Here is a 15,848-nt window from a genome sequence, read left to right as displayed (position 1 = left end):
ATTCTTAAGCAGCATTTACAGAAGTATTCAGCATGGCAAACTTTAGATAAAGATACATCATCTGACTTTCCTTGGATGTCTGGATCATCTAGATCATTTGTTTGTGGCGGTCAAATAAACAATGGGGAAATCAACATCTCTTTTTTCAAAATACACGACCATCTTGTAGCTTGTAACGTGTCATACAAAGTTTCACAGTCAAACTATCAGCATTCTTACTCTTTCACTTCTGAGTAATAATAACACTGAATGAAAGGACATAATGTTCACAAGCCAGAATTAAGTACATGGGTGGATCCTGAGGTGCAGACCCCCCCCCCCCACACACACACACACACACACACACACCCCTCCCTTTTGAAAACCAAATGTAGTATGTTGTCAGCAGTAAAATTATCTAGAGAAACAAATTTTATATTTTAGACCCCTCCCTTTTAAAAGTGCTGGATCTGCCTAAGTAGTACACCACTTAATAATATGAGCGTGCCAATAAGTGAGTATGGTTTTATGCCGCTTTTAGCAATATTCCAGTAACATCATTGCAGGGGACACCAGAAATGAGCACAAAGCTGTGTTCCCTTGGGATTATAGGAACATGAAAGCCAATGGATCTGGTGTGGTAGTGTGGCAGCAAGAACACAAACCTATATCATAGACAATGCCCTGGGTCTTCAGATAGTAGGTGAATCTTTCAACATCGGGTACGATCTCGTGCAGCAGCATGGACAGTTCACTCTGCAGTAACACTCCTCTCGTGGACAGGTTGAACATGAGCTCACCCTCACCAACATCCTTACTGTCAATGCACAGGCGTACTAGGCGATAATACACAGAGATAGGATGCACAAACAAATCTTGTCCTGGGACAGCCTTTGGGGGTCCATTTGACTTTCCTGAAACAAAGACAAGCAGGGTCATCAGCTGATATATCCTACACCAACAGAGCTCAACAGAAGGTCAGAAATGTTTATAATAGAAACCAACATCACCTTAATCATTTGTTTTGTGGAAAATGTCACTTAGATATGGATAACGTGTAACTTAAACATGTGCTTGGATTACATGCAAAAACTGAAGCAGCCCCATACCGACCTTATGCATGTGCATGACCCTTAGGAAACATAATACTATTACTTGCACAACTTATTATGGATAGTTGACAGTAAAGAGTATTTGGCTGAAAATTAAACATTTTTATTGAGTGATGACGAAGTATAGGATTTTTGGCAATGATGTAATAGAGGTTTTCTATTCATAGTAAATTACTTGCATCATGAACCATCCTGACTTCACATCAGGAGACAGCTGACCTCTCTACAAGTATACGACACATCTTGAAATTAACATGACTGCTGACCCCAAAATGCAACTCAATATCAATGCCCCCCCTGCCATCCCTTGTTTACTATTAGATAGAGAAAATGACTTCAATGATGGTTATGCAAGATGTATTCAATCGACCTTTATCCAGTCAAACAGCTAAGAACTAATAAGCACTGTGTACTTCCGCAAAAACACACCAGATGTTCACAACGTAATTTCTCGTTAGTGTTTACATGACTTTCCGCTTTATCCCAAGTTTGTTTCGTATTTCATTCAATAATGTTTGCATTAATTTCAGCAGAATTGTGTGTGAACTGATTGGCAGACCACACCAACTCACAGTTATTTACAGTAACCATGATCAGATTTCTGCTACTGAAGCTTTCAAATGAATCTTAGTTGTCATAAATGACATATTTTGACTGGTTAAAAGTCATATTTGTTGTAGTTTGACTATTGTATGACATTATGTTTTCAGGATCAAAATAGCAAGACCACGGGAAGCCTGAGGTCAAACATAACTGGTCAAACTGTTCCATAATATAAAATATCCATCAACAGTAATCAGCTATACCAAAGTGCTTCGCTTATGGTTATTATTATTCTAAACATATATAACAAAAGCTGCAACTAAAATAACATGATATTGAAATAAATTATTACTGTTAAAATAACAATTTTAGATGCAATTTCTTCCAATCATTGCACCAAAAATGTCTTGCGTTATATTATTGGGAGCTTTTTTAACTGAATCAGCAGTAGATCTGGGAGAACACGTACAGCAGTACAGCTGATTGTTATTTCCTGCTTAGTATATGAGAACATGCACTATTATCTTAATCTATGCATATAAAACAATACCCAGAATAAAGGGTAAGGTCATCACCGGAATAAGAAAAGACAACCGTGATCTACTCAGCGTTTTACGCTTGAGATAGGGAATGTTATTGTTCACCTTTGGGATATTTTGGGCCACATAATCAGAAATCAGCCACACTTCTACGGAGCTTTCGAATTATTTGTATCGGAAATGTTCACTTTGAGTGATCTAGTTGTGCAGTCGTGTACAAACAACTCCCAAAACAGTGCAACAAAATACCCTTCGAAGAGGACACTGATTGCACAACCGGATCATCCCAAGTAGGTCTAGATATCTGTCCAGATAGATTAAACTGACTTCATTTCACCACGCTTATCCGTTTACGTTAAATCAAATTGGAAGTTGCGAAAGTAGTCAGGTGCGTCACGCTCATGTGGGCCCTCGATCTTTTGAACGGTAGTCGAACATTGTAAATGGACATAGCTCGATTATATAATGTCTGTAGAAGCTCAATGCATAACTTATATAGGATGCAAACAATTTGATGCGTGTGACTATCTTGTTTGGTTTAATAAAGTGTTTGTTAATATCCCTCGCTCACATGAGATTGCTTCAGTTCTGCCTTGTAAATGAATGACGTCTCGCGATTTTTTATGAATGAAAAAAGTAGTCCCGGTGTGACAGAGGTCACAGTTATCCAATCAAAACGAATAAAACAAGGTCAACCTTGTACGACACACGTGTGACGTACGGATTTAGTATCTTACCACGTGGGTAATAAAGTACAATAGTAGCTCCTTAAAGTAATGCAAACACTACTAACCCCTAGATAAAGTAGTAATGTAAGTAAGCATAGGGTTTTCTTGTACTGCTTTGTCTTTAGCTGCCAGGTCCCACCATGACTTGGCCAGTGATTGTCCCTTCTATTGTTTCTGTGGCATGTGACCAGATCTTTAGCCTTAAACACTTCAACATTTATCTTCTCTGGCCAATGCTGCATCTCAACTCGGCATGACCATCACAGCACTGCACTGATTGGGGTATGCTGATGTAGATTTCTGTAGCATTTATATTTATCAAAAGAAGCTTAGGATCTGATATATTGGTCTTGTTAACAATGCTTTTATCATTTTAACTACATATTTGCAATTGAGTATAATTTGCAATATCATCCAGTGAAGATAAACGCTGAAACATGCAGGAGAACAATCCATGTCATGTAATTATTTTGTGAATTTCTTTACTTATGCATTGTTATGATTTGGATGTGTATTTTCACCCGTGAAATCTGGGGTAGAATAGGTCTTCAGCTGTAAAAAGAGACAATGCTTGTCTGGGATGAGGTACCGTTCCCGACTTGGACATTCAGTGATGTCAGGTGACCTCACACCTAGAATTATTGAAACCTTCAGCCCGCCTGAAGCTAGACCAGGCTTTGGTATGCTTACTGTCACCGGGAATCAGTGTGTAAGAAATATGTTTAGAATGAAAGCAAAGCAAAAGATCTTGAGAAAAAGTTAGAGATTTGACCCAAAGTATGTCAGTGAAAGAAGTTGAAATTGATGAACTGTACCAATATGGCCAACACAACAACATTAGTGTCTCACACAACACACGGGTACAGTGAAAATTCAGAAACTAAAGAGCAAAACAAATTGATATTTGGTCACAAGATGATGCAAAACCTATCTTAACTGAAGGGTCATCAACCAAAGGATTTCATTTAATTTATTCATCATTATTTAAATACGGGTAAATACTTGTAAGTTTGTTCATTTTATTAACATCCTGAAAGAAGCTGTATAAAATGTTGATATCTCATATCTCATATAAGAAATACACAACTAATGGTCGACGTTTATCGTAAACAAAACAATGCAGGGAGAATAAACCATAGCTAAAATCGAGGCATTATTGTGTGACATGTACAATCAAAGTTCATATATTACAATATAAACTTAGTAAAATCTAAATATGTTTTACATTTGTATACTTATCCTGCATTACTCCTTAATGCATTCACTGCTTACTTACGACAACTAGAAGGACAGCGCTGCGAAGAAATAAAGTTGTTGTTCTCAAGTCCCAATCAGTGGCCTTCCGTCGCTGTCCTGTGACCTTGATGACACCTAAGGTCATCTTCACATCACTGCCTGTCGCCCAAGCTCTTAGAAAAACATACTTTTGAGGTTTCTGAGTGAGTGAGTGAGTGAGTATGGTTTTACGCCGCTTTTAGCAATATTCCAGCAATATCACGGCGGGGGACACCAGAAATGGGCTTCACACATTGTGCCCATGTCGGGAATCGAACCCGGGTCTTCGGCGTGACGAGCGAACGCTTTAACCACTAGGCTACCCGACCGCCCCTGAGGTTTCTGAAGCCAAAGTGGGGAGGCAAGTCTTACGACGGGTGGGCCTTAAACGTAGTAATGCAGGATAAGTATACAAATGTAAAAAATATTTAGATTTTACTAAATTTTTTACTTATCCTGCATTACTCCTTAATGCATCTGTATCGGACAGTTTGGAGGTGGGTAAACTTCCAGCATACAGAAACCTCAATAATTCACACATAATTCTGCAATACGACACCAGCTGGTCGATAAACCGTGAAGCGGAAAAGTTCAGAAAAAAACACCATTACGGTAGGGTTGTTCAAAAATAAAAAAGATTGAACATAGGAATTAAAGAGAAATTCCCTATACACGCTTAGTAATAAAGAAAATAATAGCTATTCAGCTAATTCTTTACTTACTACGTCATAGAGCCGTCGCTGACAAACAAGATTGTCTAATATTCTTCCACTGGCGGCGATTGAGTGACTGCACATGGAAGTTGACTGGCTCTGTATAAGGCGAGTTCATTATTTGCGTCAGGGGTTGGCAACCTGCAGGATAACAACCAGAGGGCCAAACTTCGAACGTCTTCAACATCCTCGAGAGCCCCAACGCGATGGTTATGACTAACGAAAATATGTTTCAACTCTCCAGAAATATCCTTCTGTGATTGTTCCAAAACCACAATTGCCGTGTTGAGCCCTGGTAAGGCTGACACCTTGAGATCTTGTGGGTAATTTGCTCTCGGCGAGTTCCGTTTGGCGATCTCGTAGGCCTGAAGGATTACTGCGCGTAACCATAGAGATATGGTGTTTGCGATTATGCGACTAACTTCGGTCGTGGACGAAGTAAATACGGGTTTCAATGACCGCTTCCTCGAACCATGCCTAGTCTTGGAGCGTCGAATGAAAACTCGAACTGTTCGCACAGATTCCAGGAGAACTTCACCATGTACGATTCCCACAATAGTCGATATAGGTGGGATGGTGAAGGAACGGTCGGGTTGGCCTGGTAGTAGATTTTAGCAATAAAATCCAAGCATAACCCTAGATGTCCCATTCCGTGCGTCCCATGCTCAAAACGGATCCGGGTTGAGTCGATCACATGTAGTTCGCTCACCCATACCGCCATTGCTAATGCCAAGAGAAACCATTGTTTCCTTGGTGAGGTCATGAAATGAGGCAAGCTCCTCACAGCGATAGCCCGTTCGGGGAGCTCTCTATACTATACTATAACGAAGGTGTCACGCGCTGGGAAGGAGCTTGAAAATGAGGATGCAATGAGGGGCTCGAAGGGGGCCCTCGCAAACCTCAAAGTACCAGGTTCAAGTCCCAATCAGGTGGGCAGAACTTGGCCTTCTGATCCTCAAGCCTGAATGAGCATAATATGGCCTGTAGTTCTGTGACCTTAATCACATTGTGATTTTCCGGAAACGGCCAACACTAAGATAATTGCAGCCAATTACGTAGTAATGGTGCTACCTTCCAAGTGTTTTTGGGTACGCAAAGTAGGAGGTATTCCTCTAGGAATTGTGATGCAATCGTAGGGTCTTGATTCTTTTCTTCCCTGTAAAAAGTCTCAAGTGATCCCCACTTGTCATCGTATAGTCTCTGGGAGAGTAACGATGAACTAAAGCTATAGCTTTGCTGCCCGTGTCGAAATAACCCTTCGCACTTAAACGCCTTTTAAAGACGAACCATGCGTGCAGACGTTGGGTGAGGCAATTTGCTGTTGAGGGTGGATGAGTAGGTTGGACCACTGTCAGCGGGGTAGTGATTCGTTTTCGGCTAGATTTTTCGGAGCTTGACGAACTACCCTCTCACTGGTTACCAGGGTGCGACCAAAGGAGAGATCGAGATACCTTGTCTCCTTGATCCCCTGTATCACCTTTGGAAGTAAAAGTGGTGGCAGAAAAGTGTAAGTTTTTTGCCCTTCCCAAGTGATACTGAACTCGTCCACCGCCAAAGTCTGCGGATCCGTCAACGGGGAGATATACGTCATGAGTTGGTGGCCTAGGCAAGTAATAAACAAGTCAATGTTTGGTTGCCTGAATTCCTGAAGCAGTAACTGGAAAGCTTCTGTGAGAGATTTCCACTCGGTGGGAGCCACCCTGTCTGGACGTGATAAAGTATCGGCCATTATGTTTCTACATCCGGGGACGTGCTGAACTATGAACTTTAGTCACAGCCGATCCACTAGATGGAACAAATCTGAATGGGAGTGTGTTGTTCCCCGATTGCACAGGCACCACACCGCAGTGCTGTTGTCTGGGGATATTGCGAGTCGGGCTAACTGTAGTTGATTCTGCCAATGTGATGTAGCCAGAATTAAAGCTTCCAACTCCAAGTTGTTTATGTGCCACTTCCATTGAGCGCCGGGCCATAGCCCTGAGCTTATCTGGTCTTGTAAGTGAAGACCCCACCCCTGAAGCAGGACGACCACAAACAGGTGTGTATTCAGGGAAAACCCGAATAAAGAGACTCCGCAGACATTCAACGCCACAAATTGAGGCAAGGCCCTAGCTTAGTCGGTAGAGTGATGGCCTTGAGTGGATCCTGACTCCTGATGTAAGGGTTCAGGAAAAAATTAAATTGGTCGCAGTTGTAAGCGGCCCATGCTAGTTAACTCCTGTGCCGAGGTGATTAACCCTAGCAACACTTGCCACTGGCGAAGTGTGTGTGGTTGGTGTAGAGTAGATGACAACAGAAGTAGAAACTTGTGCCATCTGTCCCTCAGTACAGATAGGATATCCTGGTCTGTCTTGAACAGGTCTCCTATGAACTGAAGTCAATGGGAAGGAGAATACTCCCGACTTCGCCTCGTTGATTGTCTATCCCAGTTATTGACATGTGTTGATGATACAGTAGATTGCCCTCCATCTACGACTCAAACCAAGTGTTCGTCAAGTGTAGATAGTTATTGGCTTCATTACTCCTGTAAATAGCCATAAGTGTCACTGACATGTCAAATGGGAATTACTACCATTGGTAGTGAACCCAATGAACTTGACCTGAAAAGTCTACGGTTGGGATGGATAGTCGAGACTGATCAAGAATCAAACGTTCGTTGAACAGAGAGAGATTGTGGATCATTCTCATCTTGTCTGGGTCCTTCATGAGTACAATGTAGGTGTGAGGATAAAACCCCGGTGTAAAGACTGGGTTGTGAACCCACTCTACAGCTCTTCTTACCAACAGTATGTCTATGTTGGATTTTCCCAATCAAACTGTGGTCAACGGTGGGGTTATCTCTACCTGTATACGGACACCATGATATAGTGCGAAAAGTATGAAATCGTCCTTGAGATTTGTCTCTGCCACTCCCTTTCCCAGTAAGGGAATGCTGGTCTTCCCTGAGAAACGCGCGTCTAGGCTTATAATTTCCTGACTTGCCAGCCCGCTTTGACTTTTGGGAACTTGACGTGCGTGTCTGCGATCTGTTCATTGAACAGGGGAGTAGATGACCAAGGTTGACGTAATAGACTGCCCTTGAAACCAGAATCTCAGTTGGAAACACTATAAAGTCTTGGGTGTAACTGTAATCTCCGTCAGAACGGTCTCAAGATGAATTTTCCTGTGGTCAAACTGACGCTGTAGGAAAAATACCATAGTTTGGAAGTGATCTAATCAGATAGGGTTATCCTCTAATAGATTCTGATCCACTGCAAACATTGATGATATTGGTCGCTTAAATGACGGAGCATATGTGAGTTTTGGAGAAGTCTTCCTCGTGGTGTCCCTCTTATTTACCCCGTTATCAGGGGAGGGCGTTACTGACACGAGATGGTCTGCTACCCAATCGGGTACATGTGCTAAGCTGATCATGTGCCGGTTACGTAACCGAGTACACTGTAAGCCTTTGGGCTAATGTCATTGTAGAGACCTTGATTGGTACGCAGACGCTGCGCTCAGCGCAGGTCTGGATATGTTGGAACAGCGCTAAGCTGATCGTGCGACGCTTGCGTAATATGAGCGCTTGGGTAGCAGTCAGACGCTGCGCTCAGCGCAGGTCTATGCTGGATATGTTGGAACAGCGCTAAGCTGATCGTGCATCGCTTGCGTAATAGGAACGCTTGGGTAGCAGTCAGACGCTGCGCTCGGCCCAGGTCTATGCTTGATATGTTGGAACAGCGCTAAGCTGATCGTGCGTCGCTTGCGTAATAGAAGTGCTTGGGTTGTAGTCAAGTGCTGTGCTCGGCGCAGATAACTGAGACACAAAGCTCAAAGGTATTGACTGGATCAAGGCTTGCGTCTAATCTACCCCCATCATAGCATCTTGATACGCTGGTGCTGTCGCCGACGTCACAGATTAACATACATGTATCTGGAAGTGTCAGGTGGCTGAAAAAATAGGAGCACTTACGATACTCACAAAATCCTCCGGTATTGTTGATTTCGGGGATGGTGTACCGGGGTACTTCTGCAGTCAGAGGCATCATAATACCTGCCGATAATAACGGTTGGGTGGTAATGACCGAACCATGTCATTCGCTATTCTGCGATAGTGACATTCCTCTCTTCTCACGACGGAATAACTGCAAAATATGATTGTGAGTAACCTGCTTTTATATAGTAAACTCATTGGATTAGAGATTTTCCACAAAAATTACATTTTGAATTTTGGCGAGCACATCTACGTGCATGCCTAGGACCGTGGATAAAGATCTTTGGGCGATTATTCCACGACAATATGTACACCACGCAAACATAAGTTACGCAATTAAACCATTTAAGAAATGGTACTGGAAGAATGCAAAAATACGAATTGCAAGGGTATACAATATTTTTGTATGCGCAACTCAATGTAAACCAAGGGTATTTATATTTCCATTTAGGGTTTGGAGAGCACATCTGCGTACAGACCAAACAACGTGGATGATAATCTTTGTAAGTTTTTTTCCACGACAATTCGTACAATGCTCAAAGGTTTGTTACGCAATTACGCCATTGTTGACGAGGCGGTACTGGAAGAATGCCATAGAATTGAACAATAATCTATCGGCAAAACTACGAGTTGCAAGAGTATACAATAGTACATATATGCAACTCAATGTAAACCAAAAAGACCAACAAAAAACTATTTAATCGCATAAACATAGGTACGCAATAAAAGAATTGTTGATGAAGCGGGACTGGAAGAAAGCCGTAGATTTGATATTTATCTATCGGCAACCATATTTTTAACGAGTTGAAAAAGTATCCAATAGTTTGAGTATACGCAACTCACTGTTACGCCAAAGCTGGTAGTATTTAAAAACATAAGAATATGTTATACACACGTAGCTGAGAATTGTAAACAATATGACTACCTTGGCAGGCAAACGATTGTAACAATTCAAAATGGCGGCAAACAACAATATTGTGGCGGGAAAAAAGACAAGAGTCTTTTCACGCCTAATTAATTCACATAAAACTACACAACATGGTGAAAGTAATATGAAAAGAATACATCACCCATCGCAGATCAATTTTAGGATTGTAGACGAAAACTGAAGGTCTAAAATTAATCCAAAAGGAGAGCTCCGCTGGGACACGTCCTAGCTGTGCTGCGACAAGCAGTGATGTGAAGATGACCTTAGGTGTCATCAAGGTCACAGGACAGCGACGGAAGGCCACTGATTGGGACTTGAGAACAACAACTTTATTTCTTCACCCAGGACCTTCGCAGTGCTGTCCTTCTAGTTGTCATAAGTAAGCAGTGAATGCATTAAGGAGTAATGCAGGATAAGTAAAAAATTATGGGTTTACCACTGAACTTGAATGCACATTGTGAACATTGTGTGTGAAGGGGAGCCACCCACATGACCATGATGACAATCTGTGGCTTATGTGTTATAATAGTTGGTACAAGTAGGCTACTTTTCCGTATGCGATGTTATTACCCTTTATTAGCCTTTCTAATTTGGCCTAGCTGTGCATGACTACTATGCAACTCATAAACAGTCGGGGCGGTCGGGTAGCCTAGTGGTTAAAGCGTTCGCTTGTCACGCCAAAGACCCGGGTTCGATTCCCGACATGGGTACAATGTGTGAAGCCCATTTCTGGTGTCCTCCGCCGTGATATTGCTGGAATATTGCTAAAAACGGCGTAAAACCATACTCACTCACTCATAAACAGTCAAGTCCCGTTAATCCGACATCGATGGTTGCATATGATTATGTCGGATTAACGAGTATGTCGGATAAACAAAATTTAGTAGTATCAACGTTTGTGATCGAAAATTGGACAACTACACGATAGATAAGGTTTCAAACACGTAATAAAAAATATAAAATATATATTCATATTGTTATGTTACATTGTTGGCGGAATATGTTTTCTAATCATGCAACCTCTCAAGTTTAACACAAAACAACTGTTAAAACAACTGCTAAAATCTAACATAGCAGGTATTCCACAGGGATCAGTCCTAGGACTTTTTAAAAAAAAATTTTTTTTTAATATATGACTTGGTTGAAGATATACCTGGTATGGACAGTAATATAAGTCGCTTTACAGATGATATGTCTCTTTAAATAATTGTCAGTGATCCTAACTTAGCATCAAGTAATTTGAATGCTGACCTAGAAAGGATCTCCATTTGGGCGCATAACTGACAAGTAATGTTTAAAGACGAAGACAATAAAGTTTTCCAGAAAGATTAACCAAAACCAATATCCTGTTCTTAAAATGAAAGGTCTCATCCCACAGATAATATTGTACATAAAGTAGGATCTATGATTAACTGCTTAAGACCTTTCTTTCACATACTGCCTGTCCACAAACATGTTTGAGAATATATACTTACCATATATTTCACCAATATTCGACTTTGTGACCAGGTATAGGATTACTGTTTTCAAGAACAAGTATGGGTATTGAAAAGGCTAAATTTAGACACACTGAGAACAATATGTGGGGCTACCTATGGTACTAGTCACAAGTCTCTATACTCTCAAACAAACTTTCCACCCTTATCCAAAAGATGGCAGTCTCATAAATATACAACATTTTACAAATGGTTAACAAGTTGGATATCTGAATATCTATGTAATCTTATCTCAGTGCTCTTTACAATATAAGAACTTCTTCACAGCTACAGACTGTAAATGCTCGAACATTTCACTACAACAAATAATTTTTACCTGATACTGTGCAAATGTGGAATGAATCACCAATATAAAAAATACTGTATATGGTTTATTAAAAGTATCACAACAGAAAATCTGAAAATGTTTGTTTTTAATTAGGCTATGGTAGCCATTTCTGTCAACCAGTCCAGGAAGCAGGGCCCTCTCACAGTCGGCACGTGACCCGGAAGTCATGACGTCACACCAAAACACATAACATCTGAAACTTCTTGAAGAGGTAGCGTAGCGAAGGGAGGGCACTTAGACTTCGTAATGCAGGATAAGTATACAAATGTAAAAAATATCTAGATTTTACTGAATTTTTTAACTTATCCTGCATTTCTCTGTATTGCATCTTTATCAGACGGCATGGCCGGTGGGCATACCTTCAGATGTGATCCATAATAAACCCTTGTCAAGGTCAGATGAATCCGTACCGCATACAAGTGATGACCGGAACATCTACGACCATTCCTGTCTTCAGGAAACAAGAGTCAATGCAAAAACGAAACACCCAAATAGGAAACCGAAAAAGAATGAGGTGGGTAGCCAAAAAGTAGAACTTACCTAAGAGCGAAAGCAAAACGCAGTAGAGCCCTCTAATCTGAGGTAATAAACACCAGAGAGTTCGACGGGCCCCGCTCTGGGTATCGAAGGCAATATCTACGACCATTCCCAGGACAAAACGCAGGAGAGACCTCTAGTCTGGTGGCGAGGAACACCGGTGAGGTCGACGGGCACCGCTCAGGGTATCAGAGAATCAGTGGCGTTGGCGTCGGCACCAGTGTCAACATCTACTACCATTCCTGTTGTCAGGAAACGAGAGTTGATGCAAAAAGTAAAACCTGGATAGGTGACAGAAATAGAATGAGGCGGGTAGCCAAAAACTAAAACTGACCTAAGAGCGAATGCCCATCTCAGGGTATCGGAGAATCAGTGGCCTCGGTGATAGATGACCTGTTGGGCTACAACCAGGGACCAAAACTGTGAATGCCGGCGACATCTTTCAAGGCTACATCAAGGAAGTAGTGGTTGGCGAAGGCTATGTCCAATTGCCAAGAACAGGCTTCCATGAGCGACTGGATGGAACAGTTATATTGTGAAGAGCCATGGTAAATGCGATCGCCCTGATCTCGTGTGGATTGTTGAGGGTCCAATCCGGCGGCTTTATAAGCTGAGGATGACCACCCGGAGCCACAGGGAAAAGTATACCAACGACTGCGACGAAGGGGAGACCGGCAGAAAAAAGGTGTTTCCTAGACTTGCGGCAGGCTTTAGATCGTCGTAGAACAACCTTCAGTGCCCTTACTGGGCATAATGACACTCCTCCTCATCATCAGCACCCACAATGGACGAAGGGGGAGGAGATAATGAATGATCTATCAGGCTGTCCTGGGAGTTGATTCTTTACGATGAAGTCCCAGCACGGTCCATGATGAACGGCGCCCTGGGTACCGGACACGGGAGACGTCGAGGGCGTGCAGCTCATTGACTTGAGCGGCAGTAGCCAAAACCAGTAGAAAAACCGTCTTCTTCCTTAGGTCGTAGAAGGAAGACGAGTGGAGTGGTTCGAAGGGCATTTAATACCACATTCAGATCCAACGCAGGCGGTCTGAACTTGGCCTTCTTGAACCGGAGGCGGAAAAGCGTACAGGCGTAATCCTTCTCAGGAACAGCTGAAGGCGTTGACTGCCACAGCGGCCATATCCGGCACCGTTGAAATGTAAGTTGACAGCTGGCAGTTCAGAGATGTGGCGAACAGATCGATGTTTGGGGTGTCGACCGTTTGACACAGTCTGGCCCGAGGCGCCGGAGAGCCTTAGGCGTCGGAAATCTTGAGGTGCCGGGAGTGCCGGAGGTGTTGCTTCTCGGGAGCGCCGGTGGAGTTGGTTGCGCCGGGAGAGTGGAGAGTACCCTGGATCCTCAGACACCACACTATGGTGGTGCTGTCAGTGGACATGATCAACAGGGCGTGACCGAGAATTCTCTGCCAGCAAGTGACGTCCTGGATAAGCCTTTTATCTCGAGGCTGTTGCTGTGCCAATGGTGTTGATCTCCGGATCACAGTCTGTCACAACGTGGGCTGGTGTGGGCAATCTCAGAACACTAGCCACTGACACGGTGGAAGTGGCAGTGGAAGAGCGGGAAGTCATGGTATATGAGGTCGTCTACAAGACTGCAAAGTTGAAAAGTCAGCAACAGGGGTTTTCGATCGTGTACCGTCGGGATGATACGTGGAGAGGTGTGCTCGCCTGCGAACCAAACCCCATGTAGACGAAATAAACCAGCTTCACAATCAACTGCCGGGGCATCGACGTAACCGGGTAGTAGGAAGTCGAGGCAATATGTCCAGGAGAGAATGAGGAAATCTGTAAAACTGTGGTTCGGGTAGATCGCACTGTACTGCACGAAGTAATGCGATCGTTTCCATTCCCTGAGCGTCGTATAAGCGCTCCTGTTCTTATATCGAGGTGAAGATGAAGGACGTCAACACGATACTAGGCAAGTAGTCAACAGGGAACGATGGGACGGTCGTGGGACGAAGCATCAAATCAACGCTGTGTCTGGTAGCCAAGGCTGAAGATATGAAGGTGTCGTAGTCTAAAAGATCAAACTGGTCAAAGGAAGGCAATCTTTTCCATCCCTAGAACGCCGTATAGTCGCTATCATTCTTATAGCGAGGGGGCGATGAAACGAGGTGCCTCGCGACAGCCGTGTTGGCAGTGGAGGTCTATTTTTTCCATCATCTGTGCATGGATGGACTGCGACAGGCGTCTGGTTGAGTGGTTGCACCAAGCATACATGTAAGCATGCAAGCCAATCTGTAGAAATACATTGCACTGCTCGCTATGGTCAGTTGACCTAATTCCGGTCGGAGTTGTTGACAGTCCGAGTACTTGACATGTGACATGTAAATCACTCTGGGCAGTAGCAGAGAAAGCCGCATTGGAGCCGGAAATGAGGTGCAATCCTCAATGAACTGTCTGGTAGACAAACAAGTGGTGTACCCGAGTTTTGCGAAAAACTCGGGAGCACCGAGGGCGTAGTGGAAAACCCCAGGGAGTGCCCCAGGGTTGAGCAGCTTTGGTGTCGGCCATGTCGACGAAGAAGACAGTGGATGTCGTCGTCGAGTCTTATACAGACGCTGTCCACCAGAAGCTCTGTTTCGATGGAAACCTGCAGGTTATCTCTCCGAAAGCATAGCGCTTTAAACAACGGGGTTAAGGAGAACGTCTCAGTGGGCAGGTTGAATCAGACCAAAGGTCTATTGGTTGAAAAGATTCCTCCCAGGAAGTAGAATGGGAGAGCAGCGACAGGAGCAGCGACAATTGAAAGACAATTGTTTCACCTTGCTTCTCCGTGTGACAAGCTATGAGATGTCAGTAATAGAAGGAGATGTCAGTGGCGCCGGAGAGGCGATTGCCAATGTCGCCCCTTATGCCAAAGCAGAAGATCGGTTGAGATACTCCGCCTGTTGATCTGAGCTTGTTGAAGCTTGTTGATCTGAGCGCCGGGGGGCGCTGGAGAGCTTGAGGTGCCGGGAGCGCCGGAGAGCTGGAGGCGCCGGAGATGTTGCTTATTGGGAGCGCCGGAGGTGTTGGTAGCACTGCGAAACTCGGCTAACGTGGCTGCTGTCAACGTAGATGGCTGACGAAAAGGAATACCCGTCCCGTTACGGGCGTCACCGGAAGGGGTCTTTGTTTTGTTGTCGATAAAGGTGACGGCAAGAGTGTAGAAAGACCACAGTCTCCGAGTTGTAAGCCATATCAGGGGGTCGACGAGCACGTTGAGTGAGGTGTGTCCTGGATACTCGTATCGAGCTGAAGGATCACAGCAACGAAGGACTGCAACATCGGCACTGCCTTGTGAAAGTACAGGGTGTCGTACAATCACGGCAGAAGGGGCGGCCCCGACCAGATTTGTTCCCGCGGCAGAAAATCGGGAATTTAAGCAAAACATAACCATGTGTCAAAACCACAAAGTGCGGGAAGCATAATGTAACTGAAAACTTTGTATTTTATTGAAGTTTATGAGAGCAAACAATTACGCTAAAAGGTAGCGAAAAGGCATAGCTTTAAGCAAACACATAACCATGTGGCAAAACCACTAAGTATGGGAAGCATAATGTAACTCATAAACATTGTATTTTATTGAAGTTTATGAGAGCAAACAATTACGCTGAAAGGTAGCGAAAAGGCAAGGCTTTAAGCACGCCAAAAACAAAATACATAAATTTAATGTATTACCCAAGCCAAAGAGA

General features: G+C 43.4%; 1 protein-coding gene across 3 annotated transcripts in view; it reads right to left on the bottom strand.

Annotated features, from left to right (window-relative positions):
* The window catches only part of LOC124146407, a 95,834-nt gene that overhangs the window by 48,109 nt on the left and 31,877 nt on the right, over positions 1 to 15,848 (bottom strand). For all 3 annotated transcript variants that reach the window (XM_046516675.2, XM_046516674.2, XM_048401508.1), the window contains one exon: positions 645 to 893. In XM_046516675.2, the coding sequence (XP_046372631.1) occupies positions 645 to 893 (249 nt within the window). The remainder of the gene's footprint in view (positions 1 to 644; positions 894 to 15,848) is intronic.

Source organism: Haliotis rufescens, unplaced genomic scaffold, assembly GCF_023055435.1.
Source record: "Haliotis rufescens isolate VD_foot unplaced genomic scaffold, xgHalRufe1.0.p SCAF_22, whole genome shotgun sequence".
NCBI lineage: Eukaryota > Metazoa > Mollusca > Gastropoda > Lepetellida > Haliotidae > Haliotis > Haliotis rufescens.
Note: the sequence above shows the minus strand (reverse complement) of the source record. Positions and strands in the feature narration are given on the sequence as shown.